This window comes from Choloepus didactylus, chromosome 10, assembly GCF_015220235.1.
Source record: "Choloepus didactylus isolate mChoDid1 chromosome 10, mChoDid1.pri, whole genome shotgun sequence".
Classification (NCBI taxonomy): Eukaryota; Metazoa; Chordata; class Mammalia; order Pilosa; family Megalonychidae; genus Choloepus; species Choloepus didactylus.
Genome location: NC_051316.1, coordinates 68,338,526 through 68,359,256, shown reverse-complemented (window position 1 = coordinate 68,359,256; position 20,731 = coordinate 68,338,526). Strand labels below are relative to the sequence as shown.

At 38.4% G+C, this 20,731-nt stretch overlaps 1 protein-coding gene and 1 long non-coding RNA gene across 6 annotated transcripts in view; one reads left to right on the top strand and one right to left on the bottom strand.

Moving 5' to 3' along the window:
• Positions 1–19,420, top strand: part of SLC24A2 (solute carrier family 24 member 2) — a 281,439-nt gene extending 262,019 nt beyond the window's left edge. For all 5 annotated transcript variants that reach the window (XM_037797268.1, XM_037797269.1, XM_037797267.1 and 2 more), the window contains 2 exons: positions 172–338; positions 10,767–19,420. In XM_037797268.1, the coding sequence (XP_037653196.1) occupies positions 172–338; positions 10,767–11,016 (417 nt within the window). In that variant the 3' untranslated portion in view covers positions 11,017–19,420. The remainder of the gene's footprint in view (positions 1–171; positions 339–10,766) is intronic.
• LOC119504756 overlaps positions 1–20,731 on the bottom strand; it is a 122,567-nt gene that overhangs the window by 81,920 nt on the left and 19,916 nt on the right. The gene's annotated exons all lie outside the window — the stretch shown is intronic.

The following is a 20,731-nucleotide window of genomic DNA, read 5'->3' as shown; positions in this document are numbered from 1 at the left end:
TCATGAAAGTCTTAATTCCTGTAGGGCAGTCACTGTGGCTTATTCATCTCTGTAAGCTCAGCACAGCCCAGAGTAGAAAATGATTAAAAAGTGGTTGCACTGAAATGTCTGTGGTTTTGATGCTTTTGTGGCTTCCAGCACTCACGGGTTTGCCCCTGTCATCGCATTTAGGTTGGAGAGACGATTGGCATCAGTGAGGAGATTATGGGCCTGACTATCTTGGCCGCCGGGACCTCCATCCCTGATCTCATCACCAGTGTCATAGTGGCCCGGAAGGGGCTGGGGGACATGGCCGTGTCCAGCTCTGTTGGAAGCAACATTTTTGACATCACTGTAGGGTGAGTAGAGATAGTTCTAAAATGGTACACACAAGCTCAGTCTGTGTCTTTGTCTTCTTAGAAGCCATGAAGACAACAGCAGGGTCTCTGATCCTGAAACTAACCAATGCTAACAGAAAATGAAGACGAGGAGTAACATTCAGTTTCAGACTCCGCTTTCTGTTTTCTTAATGAAGAATAAGTCATCCCTAGGCAGCCAGAAACACATACCTACATACAGATTAAATGTGTTGAAGTCGTTTTAAAAATTTCACTTACATAAAAGCATTGACAACATGTTATGAATATTCAGTATTCAGGAGTGACTGAGATATTCTGGTAGTTCCAGTATTTTTTCTATATTCTTATTCTAATTAAATCTCCACCAACCTCAGGTGACATTTAGATTGTAAAACAGATTGGAACAGACCCAGCCCAAATATCTTGTCTCCTACCTTGGAAAATGCCCTATCATGTGTTTATCTCTGCTGGTGAAGATGAGATCTATCTTTATCGTAAAGCAAACTGAAGTTCTCAATAAGAAAAATCTCTAAGGTAGGTCAGATTAGGAAGGCGTGCTGGTATCTCTATCATACATTTCATTTAACCTGGCAAAAATGAAAGTAGTCTGACAAGTAAACCTGAGTGGCAACCTCTGAGAAAGTGAGACACATTCCCAGGAGAACTAGGCTATTGAAAACCTACTAAAGTCCGTCTACTTTCTCACTGAACATCTTGAATATAGTTGTCACATACACTTTCATTACCAAATATATATGATAATATCTGTTCCTTTCCATAGTGTATCCCATTGCACCGTACATACACATTATAGATTTAAGCCACACACTGCTCCTATGGGATATCTATTATCATCCCCACTTTGAGATAAGATAAATGAAGGGCACAGATTTCATATAACTAGTAAATGAGAGCACCAGGATTTGAACACAGTCTGTGCCCTCAACCACAGCACTATCTATGCATAAAACCCTGCCCTGACTTTTCACTGTCTGAAGTACCTGTGAATTCTGACGGTGCCCTGGCCTCCTGTACTTCTCTCCTTTGCTGGGCCCCGCACAAATGAAGTCTCCACTGCTTGTCTCCCTGGAAAACTAGGACTTATCCTTCCAGTCTCACCTCCAACTCTAGTATCTCTGATTCCCCTGAGCCTGACTTGGGGCTCTTGCTCCTGTATACCCTCTGCACATCATCCAGTTGTCAGGGTCGTGCACATCCGTCTGCCGCTGGACTGTGAATTCCCCGAGAACAGGAACTTGCCAAAGCCTTGCACGTTACCTAATGCATGGTGGTGGCTGGACGAAGTTTTGTTGAATGAATGAATAAACAGATGAAAGAATGAAAGCCTTAAAAGGTACATGTTTTAAAGTAAGGGTGTCCCTAGTATAGACAATGTTTTCAGTTCCACTATGTACACAACGTGGAGTTGTTTTCTTGGTCAGTCTCCTATAATAAGGAAAACAAAATACTCCGAAGTATCTGTAGTATAAATCTTATAAATTGCAAAAACTTCCAAGTGTTCTGCTACACACTTTTCATAATTTTGAAAAGTAACTATTCTAAGTACTTGCAAGATGCTTTTTGTTCATTGTTCTTAAGTTGCGTGTATACACACACACACACACACACACACCTGAAATGAAAGTTTAAAGAAAAACACCCTTACTCCTACAAGCCAAACATTTCATTTTTTTATGTTCTCTTCCAAATATTTCACAAAATTGTCCTAGTAAAATATTCATTTTTGTCTTTTTGGGCATTTTCTTCCATCTTAAGGCCATATATGCTTGCCACAGAGTAGGCAGCTATTAATAAGAGAATAATAGTAATCATTTTTCTGGGTTTCTTCATAGGTCTCAATTTATATTTTATGACCTCAAAACATTTCTTCATGTCACTATTTCAGTTTAACCATTACCCTTTACTTGGACCTTTATATTTTTTCCAATTTTCTACCACTATAGGGCCTTCAAACCTTTAAGTTTAAAAAAAAAAAAAAAAACTTAAAATTTTTTATGACAGATAAATTCCTTCAAGCAGTATTAATGGATCCAAGGTTATGAACATTAATGATTTTTGATATATATCTTATGTTTCTTTTCCAAACAGTTATCTGTAAATTTATACCAGTTTATAATGTTGTTAGCAATATATTGAGTATAAAAGTTTCTTCAGGGACTGAAGTCATCAACATCGTGACATAAAACATCCCCTGAAGGTCTCCTTTCAGAAACAGCTGCAAAAGGATATGTCCACTTGCTTGGACCTCTGGAGGACATTAGAGACTGGAGAAAGACTCCACAAATGCTGAATCAACGGAAAAGACAACATTCACACACACAGAGGACCTACAATCCTTGGTCCTGCCAGTCTGAACTCCTCCCCCTCACTTGGTCCCACGCAGCTTAGTTGTCGCATGGGAACAGCACAGAAACATCCCTGCCATGGATGCAGACCATAGAGCCACTCACAGCAGAGTTAGAACTCCACACATAACCAGGCACAGGGACCCAATTCTGCAGAGACCCTGGGCGGAACACAAGTGGTTGGCCAGCAAGTGCATACGAAAGGGCCCTCGGGAAATTAAAGAGACCGCAGCAGAGCTTTTGGCGAGAAGTGCACATACTCAACCCAGACTCTGGTTGGCAGATCACCTAAACAAAGAAATGGGCTGTTTTGAACATCCGTATACCCTAATGGGGAAGTAACTGAAGACAGAAAAGCCTCACAGGAAACAAGGATGGATGGGTCCCAGCACCTAAAAGTGTAATGAAAAGGGGGCACTGAGTGAGGGAGAGAATTTAAGTAAATCGTAAGAGCTGGGAAGAAAATTCTGCACAAAAGCAGAACAGATCAGGATTCCCAGAGAAGGAACAGAAGAAAGGAAGCTTTCTCTTGGAGGTGAAACAATGGCACATATAAGAGCAGTCTTAAAAGTTGTACCACATTTTCAGGATACGAATCAGTTGCAGAAGACTTGAGAAAATCTGAACAGTTAAACACGGGCTACTTAAGTTGGACCAAGCATCAAAGAAGAGCCTTTACGTACAGCCAATCTACAATAAAACACTAGGCAATGGAGAAACTGGCTTCAGAATTAGCTCATCAAAATAATCAAATGCTGAGACATCAGCAAAAAATTACAAGCCATACTAAGAAACAGGAAGATATGGCCCAGTCAGGGGAACGAATTAAAACTTCAGAGGAGACAGATTCTGGAACAACAGTCAAAGAAGTTCAAACAAATCTCCTAAATTGATTTGAGAAGATAAAGGAAAATATGGATAGAAATAAACTAATGGTGGATTAAGAAGACAATTTGTGAACAAAAACAAGAATTAGAAAGTTTAAAAAGAAACATAACAACGATGGGGATGAAAGGAATAATAATGTAGATTAAAAATAAACTAGAGGCATGCAGCAGATTTGAACAGGCAGAAGAAGGAATCAGCGAACTAGAAGACAGGACAATTGAAATCAAACAGTCAGAAGAAAAGATAGAGAAAATAGAAGAAAAAAATGAGCAGTATCTAATGAACACTGCTCAGGGTGTAAGTGACAGCATGAAGCATACCAACACATCATGGGAGTCCCAAAAGGAGAAGGGAAAAGGGGCAGAAAGAATATTTGAGGAAGTAGTATAATAGCCAGAAATTTCAAAACTCTTGTGAAAGACCTAAATAGACATGTCCAAAAAGCGCAACATACTCCAAATAGGATGAACCTTAATTGACCTACTCAAAGACACATATAATCAGAATGTCAAATGCCATTGATAAAGAGAGTTCTGAAAGCAGCAAGAGAAAAGTGATTTCTCACATATAAGGTACACTCAATAAGACTAAGTTCAGATTTCTCATCAGAAACCATGGAAGTGAAAAGTATGATATATATAAGGTACTAAAAGAGAAAAACTGCCAGCCAGAAATTCCTTATCCAGTAAAACTGTCCTTCAAAAGTGAATGAGAGTTTGCATGTCCAAAATTAGGAAATAGGACAAGTGAATAAGGAAAAGTCCTAATATTGGACATGCAAAATATAAAGAGATAATGTGGGACAAAAAGAACATAAAGAGGGGAAACAGAGGAATTTGGGAGCAGAGAACAGGTATGCTACTGAAGTTAAACTGGTATCTTTCCAAGTTACTAGGTTATAGACATAGGTTGTATAATATAAACCTCAGGGTAACCACAAAGAAAGTACTTAAAAGATATATAGAAATGGAAATGAGAAAGGTATTGGTCAGATACATCACAAAAGATAAACTGTTCAGAAAAGGAGCCTGCAATAAGGGAAAACAGACAAAAAAAAGATACAAAACATAAAAACCAGAGGACAAAATAGCTGATCTAAGTACTCTTTTTACAGTAATAACATGGAATATTAATGGATAACACTCCTCAAAAGACATAAATTGGAAGAATGGATTAAAAAAGCATCTTCAACTATATGTTGTTTACAAGAGACTCACCTTAGACCCAAGGACAAAAATAGGTTGAAAGAAAAAGGATGGAAAAAGATACTCCATGCAAACCAAAAGAGAGCTGGGATACCTATATTAAAATCAGACAAAATAGACTGTTAGCCGAAAGCTGTTATAGGAGACAAAGAAGAACACTATATAATATTAAAAGGGTCAAACCACCAAGAAGAAATAATAATCATAAATATTTATGCACCTAACCATGGTGCCCCAAAATATGTGAGGCAAACACTGGCAAAACTGAAAGGAGAAATAGACATCTCTACAATAAAAGTTGTAGAACTTCAATACACCACTTTCATCAATGGATAACATCTAGACAAGAAGATCAATAAGGAAACAGAACTTGAATAGCATGATAAATGAACTAGACCTAACAGACACATACAGAACCCCAAAACAGCAGGATATGCATTCCTTTGAAGTGCACTTGGATCATTCCCCAGGACAGATCACATTTTGGATCACCAAACAAGTCTCAAGCAGTTTTAAAAATTGAAAGTATGTAAAAATCTCTTCTGACCACAATGGAATGAAGCTGGAAATCAGTAACAGAGAGAGAACTGGGAAATCCACAAATATATTAAAGTTAAAGAAACTCTTAATCAGTGGGTCAAAGAAGGAATCACAAGGGAAATCAGTAAATATCTTGAGATGAATGAAAACAAGAACACAACATATCAAAACTTATGGGACACAGCAAAGGCACTGCTCAGAGGGAGTATTCATACCCTAAATGCTTACATTAGAAAGGAAGAAAGAGCTAAAATCAAAGACCTATCAGCACACCTGGAGGTCCCATAAAAAGAATAGCAAATTAAACACAAAACAAGCAGAAGGAAAGAAAAAAAGATTAGCTCAGAAATAAATGAGTAGAGAATAAAAAAACAATAGAGAACATTAACAAAACCAAAAGTTGGTTCTTTGAAAAGATCAATACAATTGGCAAACCCTTAGCTAGACTGACAAAAAAGAAAAGATACCTATAACTGAAATCAGATGAGGAGGGGACATTATTACTGACCCCACAGTAATAAAAAGGATCATTATAATATATTATGAACAACTGTATGCCCACAAATTAGACAACCTAGATGAAACAGATAAATTGCTAGAAGCACACAAACTACACTGACTCTAGAAGAAAAGACAATCTCAATACACCAGTAACAAGTAAAGAGATTGAAACAGTCACCAAAAACCTCCCAACAAGAAAAGCCCAGAACCAGATGGCTTCTCAGGTGAATTCTACCAAACTTTTCAAGAAAAATGAATACCAATCCTGCTCAGATTCTTCCAAAAAATTGAAGAGGAAGGAATACTACCTCAGTCTGTGATGCCAACATCACCCTAATACTAAAGTCAGATAATGATACTACAAGAAAAGAAAATTACAGACCAATTTCTTTTATGAATATAGATGTAAAAATCCTCAACAAAATATTAGCAAATCAAATCTAACAACACATTAGAAGGATTATATACCATGATCAAGTGGGACTTATCCCAGGTATGCAAGGGTGGTTCAACATAAGAAAATTAATTAATGTAATATACATTAATAGAATGATGAGGGAAAACCACATGATCCTCTCAATTGACCCAGAAAAGGCATTTGACAAAATCCAGCATCTTTTCTTTATAAAACTTCCTCAACATGATAAAGGGTATATATGATGAACCCATGGCTAACATCATATTCAACAGTAAAAGACAAAGCTTTCCCTCTAAAACCTGGAACAAGACAAGGATGCCCACTGTCACCAGTTATTCAGCATTGTACTAAAGTTCTAGCCAGAGCAATTAGGCAAGAAAAAGAAATAAAAGGTGTCTAAATGGTAAAGGAAGAAGTAAAACTTTCCCTATTTGCAGATGACATGATTCCATATGTAAAAGTCCCAACAAATCTGGAACACGCTACTAGGGCTAATAAACAAATTCAGCAGAGTAGCAGGGTATAAGATCAGCACACAAAAGTCGGTAGTGTTTCTATACATTAATAATGAGCAATCTGAGGAGGAAATTAAGAAAAAATTCCATATACAACAGCCACCAAGAGAATCAAATATCTAGGGATAAATCTAACCAAGGTTGTAAAGGACTTGTACACAGAAAACTACAAAACTTTGCTAAAAGAAATCAAGGAAGACCTACATAAATGGAAGGATATTTCATGCTCATGGATTGGAAGACTAAATATTACTAAGTTGTAAATTCTACCGAAAGCGATTTACAGGCTCAACACAATCCCATTCAAAATTCCAACCACCTTCTTTGTAGAAATGGAAAATCCAGCCATCAAATTTATTTGGATAGCTAAAGCCATCTTGAAAAAGAACAAACTTTAAAGACTCAAACTTCCTGACTCTAAAATTTATTACAAAGCTACAGTGGTCAAAGCAGCATTGTACTAGCACAAGGATAGATATATAGACCAATGGAATTGAATTGAGAGTTCAGAAATAGACCCTCACATCTGTGGCCAATTAATTTTTGACAAGGCTGCCAAATCCACTCAGTGGGGAAGGAATAGTGCTTTCAACAATGGTGCTGGAAGAATTGGATACCCATATGCAAAAGAATGAAGGGGAACCCTTAACTCACACTATATACAAAAATCAACTCAAAATGGGTCAAAGACCTAAATATAAGAACCAGGACTATAAAATTCCTAGAAGAAAACAGGGAAGATCTTCAGGATCTTGTGTCTTCCCACTGGTTTCTTAGACTTTATATCCAAAGCACAAGCAACAAAAGAAAAAAATAGATAAATGGGGCCACATCAAAATTAAAAACCTTTGTGCAAAGGACATGAAAGTGAAAAGACAGTCTACTCAACAGGAGAAAATATTTAGAAGCTACATATCCAATAAGGGTTTAATATCCAGAATATATAAAGAAATCCTGCAACTCAGCAATGAAGAAGACAACCCATTTTTAAAACGAGCAAGACTTAAATAATTCGATGTCTCTCCAAAGAGGATATGCAAATGGCCAAAAAAACATGAGAGGGTGCTTATTGACTATTAGAGAAATGCAAATCAAAACCACAATGAGATACCGTTTCACACCCACTCAAATGGCTACTATTGAAAAAAAAATTACTAGTGTTGGAGAGGATGTGGAAAAATAGGAACACTCATTTATTACTGGTAGGACTGTGAAATGGTTGTAACCATATTATGGAAGACAATGTACCGGTTCCTTAGGAAGCTAAATATAGAATTACCATATGACCCGAAAACCCTGCTTCTGTATATATTGCTTCTAAGTATATAAATACTTATAAGTATAATTGCTAAAAGACAGAAGCAACCCAAGTGTCCATCACCCAATGAGTGGATAAACAAAATGCGGTATATACCTATACTATTCAGCCATAAAAAGGAATGAAGTCCTGATATATGAGACAACATGGATGAACCTTGAAGACATCATGTTGAGCAAAATAAGCCAGACATAAAAGGACAAATATTGTATGATCTCACTGATATGAGATAATTAGAATAAGCAAACTCAGAGTCAGAATCTAGATTATAGATTACCAGGGACTAGGGTGGGTGTAGGGAATGGGACATTAATGCTTAAATTGTACAGCATTTCTATTAAGGTTCATTGTAAAGTTTTAGTAATGGATGGTGGAGATGGTGAAACAACATTGTGAATGTTAATTAACAGCACTGAAATTATGTAATGTGAATGTGGTTAAAAGAAGTTTAAGGTTGTGTGTTATTGGAATAAAAATTAAAAAAAAAAATACATAGGACTAAACAAACACTGAATCCTATTGTAAATGCTGGACTATAGTTAGTAGTACAATTATAAAAAATGTTCTTTCATCAGTTGTAACAGATGTACCACACTAATGCAAGGTATTAATAGGATGGTATATGTATTTTATGCATGATTTTTCTGTAAACACAATTCTCTAAGAAAAACAAAGTTTCTTCAGTCTTACCAGCATCTTCTTCATGCTTAAAAGAGTAATACATAGTCACAGTAAAGGACATAGAAAATACATATAAAGCATAAGTGAAGATCAGTGATAACTTACCTTTTTTAATTCATATATATTTTACCTGATTGAAATTACTATGTTTTTATGTGCATCCTTCATTTTCAATTTACAGTTAATTATACCCTGAGCATTTTCTTATATCATTATAAGCTTATGATTTTAAGAGCTATATTATATTGCATCAACTTAACAGTTCACTATTTACCTAGCTCCCTATTAGACATTAACGCTGTTCCCAAATTTTTACTGTAACAAAAAAATGAACAATTTTCTGAATTGTTTTTTCTACATTTCACATTATTTCTTATACTTGTGCCCTGATAATAGAATCAATAGGTCAAAAGGTATGAAAAATGTAGTTTTTTTCTAAAGAGTTTTTCCTATTTGTAGTGCTGTCAACATCACCCTCACCAGAATTGTTTTTTCTGTTTCACTAACTTAATAAAAATAAAATGATTTTTGGCCTTTTCCTTTGTAAGAGACAGGCAGTATGGAAGAAGAGTACCCCAAGACAAGTCCCTAGTGATGGTTTTCATTTTTGTATCATAAATTTCAATGCCCCCTCTCCACCACCCCAGGCTCTCATTTTCTGAGTTTTCCCTGCTGACACTAGGATGCCAGAGGTGCCCCTGCATCCGAGTAACTAGAATTGCACTTTGTTTCCCAAGCTGTCCCTGTGGAAACCATTCTCGACCACCTCCCAGTCAGGCTTTAGTGAGCAGCGGCATCACTGCCCAGCTTAGGCCTCGTTAACCAAATGCACCTGGATGAGGGCCTGCATGTGCCAGGCCCTGGGAATTCAAGGATGCATAATAATTTATGCAGGCTCTGCCTTCGCATGCACTTTGTATGGAAATGAAACAGACATGTAAGCTCAATGTTGCGAGATGGCAGCTGGCTGCTGCTGCCTCTTTCCCCCTCATTATTTCTCTGACAAGCTATTTGCTTTTCTCTTGGACAACTTTGTTTTTCAAAAGGGCACTTCCTCATCCACACCCTGAGACAAGGCCAGAAGTGACATCCTTTGCCATGCTAAAAGGCTCAGCCAGTTAGGTCCATGTCACCCTAGCCAACATCCCTTCCTTAGGCTAAATGGGTAGAACCCAGCTGCATTCCCCCAGCCACCTGGTGATGCTCATGCTGCATGATCCATGTGTTTTCAGCCAGTTTTTCCCTCTGCGGAGTCCTGTGCAACCCCAGGAGTGTACCTGGCAAATAACTTTCCTGATGTCTTTCAGAGTTGCCACTCCAAAAAGGACTTAAAAGATGTTATCAGAGTTTAAAAGTCAAATGATAATGACGATAACAATGTGAAAATACATAATAAAGTAAAAATTTTAAAAACCTTATTGCAAATGTAAGGTACTATCTATCTCAAAATCTTCGGAAAGACCTATTTCTAAATCAAAAGGCTTTCAACATCTTTTCTAGAATAAGCTTCAGGCTACTGTATCATAGCTCCCACCACCATCATCTAATTTATCTTGCTTTTCAATTGTTAATTTATTGCTCTTCTGTCTTCAGTTAAAAAATAATTTTGCCATTTTCACCCCTGATTTTTCCACCTTTTCTCCATTTGTCTTCTCTCCTCACTCTGTAAAAATACTCTAGTTCACCTCTTTAGAGCTGAGAGCAACATTTTAATCTCAACCAGGCAGGAAACGACAACAACAACAAAAAAATCAAATCAAATTCAGAAGTGACTTGCAACACTAGCAGCACAAATTTTCTCCGTTCTCCCTGATTCTGCTAGGAAACAGACTAGTCAACTTCCTTATGTGGTTTCCTGGGCCAACCGTGCCCAAGTCATGATCAAGATACCCTTTTCCGATTACAGTTCCCAAGCAGCCAATGTTATATTGTTTGCCGTCTTCGACATGTCTGACTGGTCCTCCACATCCCCTCACCCTGCTTCTCTGCCTCCTAGGCTCCCGCTGCCCTGGCTCCTGTACACCATCATTCACAGATTCCATCCAGTGACCGTCAGCAGCAACGGCCTCTTCTGTGCCATCGTCCTCCTCTTCATCATGCTGCTCTTCGTCATTCTCTCCATCGCCTTCTGCAAGTGGAAGATGAACAAAGTGCTGGGCTTCATCATGTTCGGCCTCTACTTTGTGTTCCTGGTGGTCAGTGTCCTCTTAGAAGACAGAATTCTCATGTGCCCTGTCTCCATCTAGCAGAAAAAGCCATATCTTGAACCGACAGAATGGATGGTCCCCTCTCCCACTCTGGGCTCTAGGCGCCTTGACCTCTTGAGAAGAGGCAGTGGCACAGGGCCCTGGGCGTTTCGAGTGTCCCTTCTAGGTGGATTTGAGGAGGGACAGATGCACACAGAGCCCATTCACCTCAAAGGCTGCTTCCACCCTTGCCTACCAAAACAGCTGCATGTAAGAGACAAAGAGATCCGTCATTCTGGGGCTTCTCTCCATTCACCACTGACAGGTACTCCTCGCTGGTCGGAGGTACATTTGTTGTAATAAAGCAAACACTGATGGAGGCTATATATATATATATATATAAAATATATATACATATTATAAATACACACACATGAAAACACACACCTGCCTGTTTCTGTACTATACCTCTCCTTCCACACCCATAGATTAATATATACCTGTATACAGACACAAAGAAATAAATTATATATATATTTATATATATATATATGCACACACACAAATGCATCTTTTCAGGGATAGCTCTAGTATATTTATATAGTACCTATTTGAAGGGGGGGCATCAACCTTCAGTCTGGGTTTTACCTCTTACATGCAAGAGGTACAGTAATGGAACCGATGGGCAGTGGTAGCACTGCTGTGACTTTCAGCCTACATTGGACTTACTGGCGTGCTGTCTGGTAAGGTTGAGGGTTAAGCAAAATGGGTTGCAGGGGACGGCTTGGTGGAGAGGGTCTGTAGGAACCCCGAGTTGAGCCCTCTAAAACACAAGCCAAACAGGTAGACTACCTGCCCACCCCCACTGGGTACACTGACCATTTGAAACCCATAGGATTACTTGGGACAAACAGAGGTAAAACCCAGGCTGGGTACTGGTTCAGGGGCAGGGGAAAGGTGACCAGGTTGGTTTATTTTTCTTATATTGCCCCAGCATGCAAGTAGAAAAATATGACTGCAAACTAAATTAGTGCTATTCTAGGACAGCAAGACTATATAAACTGAACCTGTATTGTTCTAATGCATGTCCCATTATCATCAAAAGAAGGGGATAAATTTAACTGTGATTGTCACTTAGATGTATTTTGATGCTAAGAGTGCTCATTTAGTCAAAATGCCCACTGAGAGAGCCAAGAGGTGTGATAAGGAATAGCATCCAGTAGAGGGGTTCAGTGGGGCTTGCCACCCATGAGAATGTAAGGGCATGGTTCTTTAAAGCATCTTCCAGTGCCGTCATAAAGGGCTTCAGTGGAGGAATTCAATACCCTCTCACAGATCTAATCATGATCAATGATGCTTGGGGTGAGGCAGTTTAGAGATGTTTAGGAAGGCATTTGTGCACACAGCACACCTCAGGAAGATTTCTGAGTCCTGTGTCAGGTCGTGCCAGGACCAGTATTTGGTTAAAGTCCATGCAACATCGGTGTCTCTACTTCCATCAGGACACCATGAGGGACTCTTTCTAGCTTACATAGTGTGCTGAAGAGTCTACTGGCCAGTCTCTCCAAGATTTTGATTTCCCTTTTTTTGCTGAGCATTACATGGTATATTGCATTTCATTCATCCAGTAGCCCCTAGTTCTTTTTGATACCTTGTGTGATTTTTCAGCTCTTATATCAGTAGAAAGTAAAAATAACAGGAAAAGAAGGCAAACTAAACTGATGAAAAATATGTAGACTTTATCTCAATTCATATTTTCATTAATACCAATTAAAAGAGTAAAAGATTTAATTAAAAGATTTAATAAGGGCTGGTCCGTTACTCTGTGCCTGTCCTACACTTGGGTTGGCAACCACCACATATGGGGAAATACACCATAGATTATCTTGTCTCCAGTCTATCCCATCACGATGCCTGCATGACTTTGTTGTGAGCATGCACCTCGTAGCACAGGGAGAGAGGGCGCCGAACTCCCAGCTGAATAAAGAGGAAGGGAGACCTGACAGTCCCAGATCAAGCTTAGTATTCCTTCCAGAAAGCCTCATCTGACTCCACAGAGCAGGCAGTAACAGGCAGTGCCCACCATAGCTCTTCATAGACTAGCAGAAGCACGTCCACGTGGAGGGCCTTTGAGAAAACAAGAAATCAAAAGGGCCGCCACCTAGGAGCCTAGCTTTCAAGTCTCTCCAACCTTGCAAAGCTGGGTTTTCAGATGTGTGAGAGGATCCTGCATCGGTTCACCAAGGGCAGGATTTTGTAAGGAGGCTAGAATTTGTGCTAGCTCCTTCGAGTGAAAGAGAATGAGTAAGTGAACTTTTAAAAACTTTGCTCCCCTTTAGTAATGTACTGGGAAAACAGTTATTGTATAAAAATATATTATTGACTGATTTGTAAGTTGAAACGGTGGTGTAAATGGATGACTTTGACTCAACTGCAGGTAGGCTAGGTAAAACAAGAAAAGTTGAGCGCAGTTCACTGCCACCACCCTGTTCTTTTTCTGGTGCTCCTGACCCTCCCCACTGCCTCCCACTCCTCCCCATTCATTCTCAGCTCACAGTAAATACTGATCCGGACAGCAGTGGAGCACTTTACCCCCCTGGGAGCTCCACTTCACAGGATTGTTGTGGTCATTAATGAAAAGCTGCATTTGAGAAGATAATGTTTTCAAGCCTAGTTCCCACCTCAGTGATGTGCAGTGAGCATAACCTCCAGCAGCTGTGCTCCTGTGATATCTGATATGCAGACACCTTCTCCCTTCTACTGCTTGCCCTTTCTTTTCCCTCATTTAGGTTTCATGAGTGTGGTTATATATTGGGCCAGGGTAATTTAGAGAGCAATGTATAGAATGCAGCCGTGGGTCTCTGAAAGCATTCAAATCTTTGACATAATTATAAGAAAGAAATTCCAGATCATGGTTTCCTGAGGGAGTCAAATCCAGCCCCTTCCCTGCATGCCTGAGTACATATACATATAAATATATACGTCTTTATCCCGAGTCCATATGTCCAGACACAGTATCACTTACATCACCCCCTAAGCCAATCACATGCAGGGTTCAAAAGCAGGGAGCATCAAGTTTGCCAAACTCAAGGAAGAGGAAAGTCATGCATACCAACAACCAAAGGGAGCAGTTCCTCCTGACATCATAAGGTTGTTCTGTTCTGTGCACATGTACATAGAAACATACATTTGCATCTGTTTTCACACCCCAAGAAATATTGATTTATAGCCTTAAGGAACTGATCAGCCATATTCCTAAAGCTGATGTTGAGGCAGAGAATATACAACAGAAAATTTCAGAAAAAAAAATTTAATCCAGATAACTCTCCTTCAGTGCCATGGAGCAGGATATAAAAATAATAACATTCAAGAATGAACAGTTTACTGCTCCTGCTCAACCTAAAATAAATAAGCTGTATCCAAATGGTTCCATTTCCCCCTAGCAAACCAAGCAGGTCTTGCTTGCTGTTACTTCCTCTGTAGCCCCAGATAGCCCCAGGATGAGAGAGCAACTTGGCAGAGACCAACAGTGTCCGAATAGAACCTTCTAAATCGGGTCTGAGAATGCCCACCCTAAGTTCAGCTGCCCTCTGAACCCGACTGATTCTGATGAACTAGAAATTGGAGATTAGATGGTGTTCCTGCAGCTTCCCAAGACCTAAACGGAGTCAAACAATGACAGATTGGGAAAGCAGAGTGCATGTGCAGGGACTAAGAGAAAGTGTTAGTTATCAACTTGGCAAATGCAGCAGAACATCCTAAAAGCCTTGCCCAGAAGCTTACATAAAGAGGCAGGGACTATTTCATTTTCAGGGAAAATGCTTTGTAAGGCTTCTAACAGGTGTCACCTGTCAGAGGACATTATAATTTATTTTATAGGGAAGGCATGAATCAGGTATTTTGGAGCCTTCCCATCAAAACACAGCTGCCTCACTGATTAGACCCTCGAAAATATTAATGTACATCCATTCCTGAACAGGGAGGGAATTGGCAGACTCCCCACCACTGCTCAGAGCTCTTCAAGTCCTATGTAACAGTGACGCCAAGATGAACTGTAAACACCCCCGCCCCCACCCACCCTAGCAGAACGCCAACCAAAGACATAGGCTAGAGCTGCTGGACGGACAGCAGGCGTCCATCCCCTCCAATTGTTCTAAGTGCTGAAATTACTGGGTTGGAATATCTAACATGGGTTTGATGGCCTGTCTAAATACAAGCATTCCTGAAATTCAGGGTGCTTGCTTCCCCACACTCCTCCACACGCATCTGCGCACAAGTGCCCACGATTACGAGGATGCTGTGCTTCCTCGCACCTGGGCAGACTGTCACTCAAATAATTAAGTAGCCATGTTATCGGTGGCAGCTCTATTCCAGAAGAAATAAGGGCAACTGTTCTCAGGGTGATTTCTGGAAAAACCGACTGTCTCCTAAAAGCTTTCTGTAGAAGCAGAAGCTCATTCCCACTAAGCCAGCTCTTAATGGTTTAATATTTTTAAAAGAAACATCCTTAACCCCTATACCTCCCTGAGCAATGTTGACTTCAGTTAGCAGGTGAGGGTTTGTCATTAAAAGAGTTGGTGAAAAACTAATAAGGCTGGGAAAGAAAGGAGAAATTAGTTTACTTTTACGAGGGTTCTCAAGAAAGCAAGTGTCACATTGAAGTATATCCCTATATTATTTGAGACACATAGTTAGAAATACCAGGGTTTTTTTGTTTTTTTTTTTTTTTTTAGCTTTTACAAAAGCTCATCTGTAGTCCTAGATAAAAATTTCCCCTTATCAAGAAGGTCTTGACAACCTGCCTCTTCTTGTGTTTCTTTTTTAATCTTGTAGCCTTCATGTTCTTTGAAATTTATAGCAAACAAGAAAAGCAATAAAGGAAATACCCTCAGCCAACTAAACTCCATTATTTATTACTACATCATCAAAATACATTTTTCACTTCACAGGGTGCTTTGCAACTGCACAGGCTGTGGCATATAATCATTTTACACACCTCCCTCACACAGTGGAGATTTGCCTTGCTCAGAACAACCTGAAATTCCACAGAGGTCTTTAATCTGACTAATGACGGTTTTCTTAATAGAGCTACTAAGGACAAACATCTACAAGACAGCCTGCTTTTAGAGACAAGACCTGCAATTATGACTGGATAGAAAACTATGTTCAAATTAGTCTACACATAGTAAGCAACTGTATGGAAATACCAAGTCATTTAAGCCAAAGCACTTTCACTCAATGATTGGCAGAGTGGGAAACCTAAAAGTTTTTTTTTTTTTAATTTTATTTTAAAAACAGATAAATGCCTAAATCTAACCGAGTGCCATGGAGTTTTCGTAGGCTCCCAGCAAAGGTTTAATTTCGTTGAAAGTTTCTCAAAGGACAACCCTTTCTTAAGAAAGGCATCCCAGCCCAATGTTCCTAGGGTAACCCAATTCAAAGTTTAACAACCATCAGTGTCAGAAAAGTCTCCGGAGCTTTAGATTTTTATTTCTGAGTCGTTTTTTTCTCTAACTGTCCTAGTAATTTTTACAGCTCTTCTCTACTAAGCTTTTTTAAATGCTTTGTGTTGCTCTTAAATCATGAAACCTATGACTACTCATGTCCCAAGTATAAGATCTGAGCAATGCTGAATTGCAGCCTCCACCCTAATGTGTTGCTCCCATTTTATGCACCCCTCTGCCTTTCTTTGAAAAAGTCACACTTTATTGCCCATTGACGTTTATCTTGTGTTCCCTATAACCCCTGCATCTTTCTTCAAAGATGTGGATGAAGTCAATAGATTTCCTGGCCTGTCCCCCTTTATTTGCAAAGGTGTCTTGCCTACTATGAGCCACTTTCCACTTGGCCTTACAGAGTTTCGGTCTGTTTATTCCTAACCCCACACCCAGTGTCTAGTCCAGGTTGCAGCCCAGTGCTGGCTCCCCTGCAAGGTCCTCACACCATCCTCTCCAGTTTCCTTTCATTTGGCAAGTTTAGTGAGCATTTTCTCCAATTCCTCATTAATGTGAATATTCAAAACTACTAAACCTTTGCCTGTTTTGTATAACTGCCTAATTCTTTGGGGAGAATCCCTCCTAATTGCTACTAAACCGTGGACAGAATTCACAACTGCAAGAGAATAGAGTAGCTGAACTACCTTAAGAGCACTAGTAGGCCTTGAATCTAGCAAGCACCAACAGACATTTATCCTCTGGTAAAAAGCAAGAACAATGGGCACAAGATTAGCATGGGGCCCTGGTGAGGTCAAGCTTGAGCTTTGTTTTTAAGGTCGAAGTCCCAAACTCACAAAGAACTCAGAATGGGGGAGACACCAGTGTAGAGCATTCAGAAACTCTGGACGTGCACTTCCCTGCATTGATCTACCAAGAGGACTTTATATTTTCCCTTTAAGTAGGAAATAGAGCAAATGGTTGGGCCTCCTCTCATCAACCAGTGTCACAGTGTTTATACTTCCTTGAGTGGTAGGTTCCATAGGAATTATAAAGTTGCTGGTGGGTGTCCTGGCCCACAAAAATGGGTTACAGTTCACTAAAAGGCTGGAAATTTCCTCTTGCATTTTCACACATTGGGTTGCATAATCCTTTATAATGGATCTCTAAGTAACTAAGGTCTTGGGACTGCCAATGCTCTAAAACACTCTGCAAAAAAAGACTTTTTTTAATCATGTCACCAAAAAAAAAAAAAATGAATGAGTGAAATCTCAATCACTGAATAAAATAATTAAGGATAAGATTAGTTACATGAATTAAGAGTAGATAATTCCTTATCATTTAATTAAATGACTCTCCAATTCTTCTCATCAGGATGAAACTGAGGGACAATGGATGCCTTTTGGGTTTTTTAATTTTTTAATATTGCACTATATAGGACTTCATAAGAGACAATTGTCTTAATTAAAGCCATAAAATACCAATAATACATATATTCAGGATTTCTGAATATAGTCAATCAAGAAGCAGTCCATGAGTCATTCCTGTTTCGTATTGTTTATTGTAAATTGGTGTTTATCTGTTCTATTTTTTATTACATACAATTATTGTTCTAGACAATCCTAGACTGATAAATTTAGATGTGTACTTTAATAAAACTGAAAATCAAAGCTTATTCATTTCACAAAAGCATTCTTCACTTCCAAAATAGCTTATTACATAGTTCTTTTAAACAGCAAGTTCATATGCTACTTTGAAAATATTTCTTTTAAAATTATAGATTCACTATTTTTTCAGGAATCCATTTGTTATGTAAAACAAGGTTCACCCAAATGGAAAGAGAAATGGAACATTAGCAAATATATACCTGAGAAATTTAGGGTGTGTTTAAGTTTTTATATAAATATAGCATGGGTCTAAGAAGTTCCCTTATAAAAATGGCAAATAGAGAAACACCATTTGTCAATAACTTCTTACATCTAATATAATTTATAGACCTCACTAGGGAGCACAAGTAAAACAGCCTACTTCTTATGAAATGCATTGTTTTTTTCCTTCTGCTAAAATAGTTTGACTTGTATGGTAGATTGCTTACATACACGAATCACTTGTACACACAGATGTCTCCAGAACTAAAAACATTAACATTTTTCTCATCACAACTTTTTCTATAATTTAAGTGAACTCCAAATTACCGTACTAAAAGGTCATAGCCTGGAAGTATCCACCACAACTGGGTACCTAAACTATGTAGAGTAAACACATGTGTTAAGTTGGAGATAACCCCATTAATGGTCATTTAATGGTCATTTGCCTTAAAGAAAAGGGGTCTCGAAGCAGGGCCAGAGAGTTCCCACTGTTGGCGGCTGCTTCTGATTCTGGAGAATATCTCCAAAGGGCAGAGACTCTCCATCTGGAAGAGGGTGCCTCTGGTAGCACATTTCCCTGCTGAATGCTTTTGTTCTTTGCCTTTTGTTAAAACAGAGAAAATGTTAAAACTAGGACCCCAACATAGGCATTTTCCCTATAACACGTAAAATGTCTTTTGGATAGGTTACATTAAAGTTAACAGAGGCCATTTTTATAAAGGATCTTTTTAGGGATAGACATGGTCTCATGCTTCTTTTGTCTCCATTTTAAAGAAGCATTTTTAAACCACACCCCACCCCCATCTTTACCCCTCAAGAATCCAACTGATGTACATCCAAATGAATTTTGTCATTGTGTGTGTGTTTTATTTATTATGACCAGTTTTCACCAGATGACAAGATGTACGGAGGTACCGTGTCAGTTTATTCTGTGACTACGTCTGTGCATAGACGGAAAACACTATTTGTATATAGGCTGTTTGGAGTGATGTATTTCTGTCACACGGACTTCACTCTGATAAAGGGCGTTTCTTCACTGTGTTCAGTTTTTGCACTTTCCACACCTTTGTGCTTCTACTACTGACAATAAACTCATAGAATATCACTTTATGTAACTAAGTCTCAGTGTGAAAAATAATACTAATAAAATTGACTCAAAAGAAATATTGTATGGTTTTTGGAGTCATCTTTTCCTTCAGCTAATCAGGACTCTAAGGGTCTCAAGAAACAGACACACAACATAAAGTTTTATTACAAGGATTAGAGAACAGAATGGCCAGCAGGAGTTATTAATTATAACTACCATTTACTGAGCACTTACTAGTGTCATTTGAACTTTTAAATGTCAGAGGGAACTTTGGGCAATTTTAATTAAATATATTGAAATGGTGAATTAAAAAGCTAGTGTTCCCCACGCTTTTAAGTTCCACTTAGGAGTCGTTATAAATCTAATACTTTTCTATAAAAATAAGAATTCACCATCACTTTTTTCTATAGTTATGCTCAATTAACTGATAAATTTAAGAGATTAAATTCTAAATAATTAATCCCATTTATGAATTTAGTTCATTAAATCCCCTTAAGCTTTTTAAAATGTGCATATTTAACAAACTCCAAAAGCCTGACACACTTACAGCCCTAAAAAATGAAATCTTCCTATGCATTTAAGCATTTAATTCCTGTAAATCAAAAAAATCAAATAATATAGTAAGCCAGATTCTCTTAAATATTTAAATACCATTTACAAACTTGATAAAACTACTTCACCATTAAAATTAATATGATGAATCCAATATAAATTACACATTTCAAATTGTAATGATTATCCAATATGTCAGATTTATTTCAAATTCCTTCAAATACAAATGCACATAAAATATCCCAATGATTACAGAACTTATTCCTAAACCTCAAAGTACAGTATTAATAATATGAATTTAATTTACTTCATTATCTCCAGATTTCTAAACATATTCCCAGACTTTGAGCAAAGTCACCCAATTAATGAGCAGATTTACCATCTCTGGCAGGATAAAATTACTAGGTCTGAGTCACAATACCATTGTTTATCATTTAGAGAATTGACCCAGGAGAAGACATTTGGGTCCTGCAATGATTCACGGTGATTCTATGGAGCCAAAGGTAATTGTGTAGCGCTCTAACTCAGAGGCCAATTCTGTCTTGTGTCCATGGAGGGCCCTTTCCTCATCAAGTCCACTGCCTTTCACTGGAGTTTAATTTTGCAATCCAAGGAACATTACTACAATTTTAATCGAAAACCTTTTCAAAAATTTGCCTCCTCATTTGGGTAGGTGATTTCTGTAGCCACACCTGAGTTACCAATTTTCTATACCACTTGATCATATTTAAATAATCTTTTTTGAAGGGATTCTTCATTCTTCATTTTCTAGTCTGCTCTAACCAGACTTCCAAACATTTTGTTGACAACCATGCATCTGCACTAAAGCTAAGTGT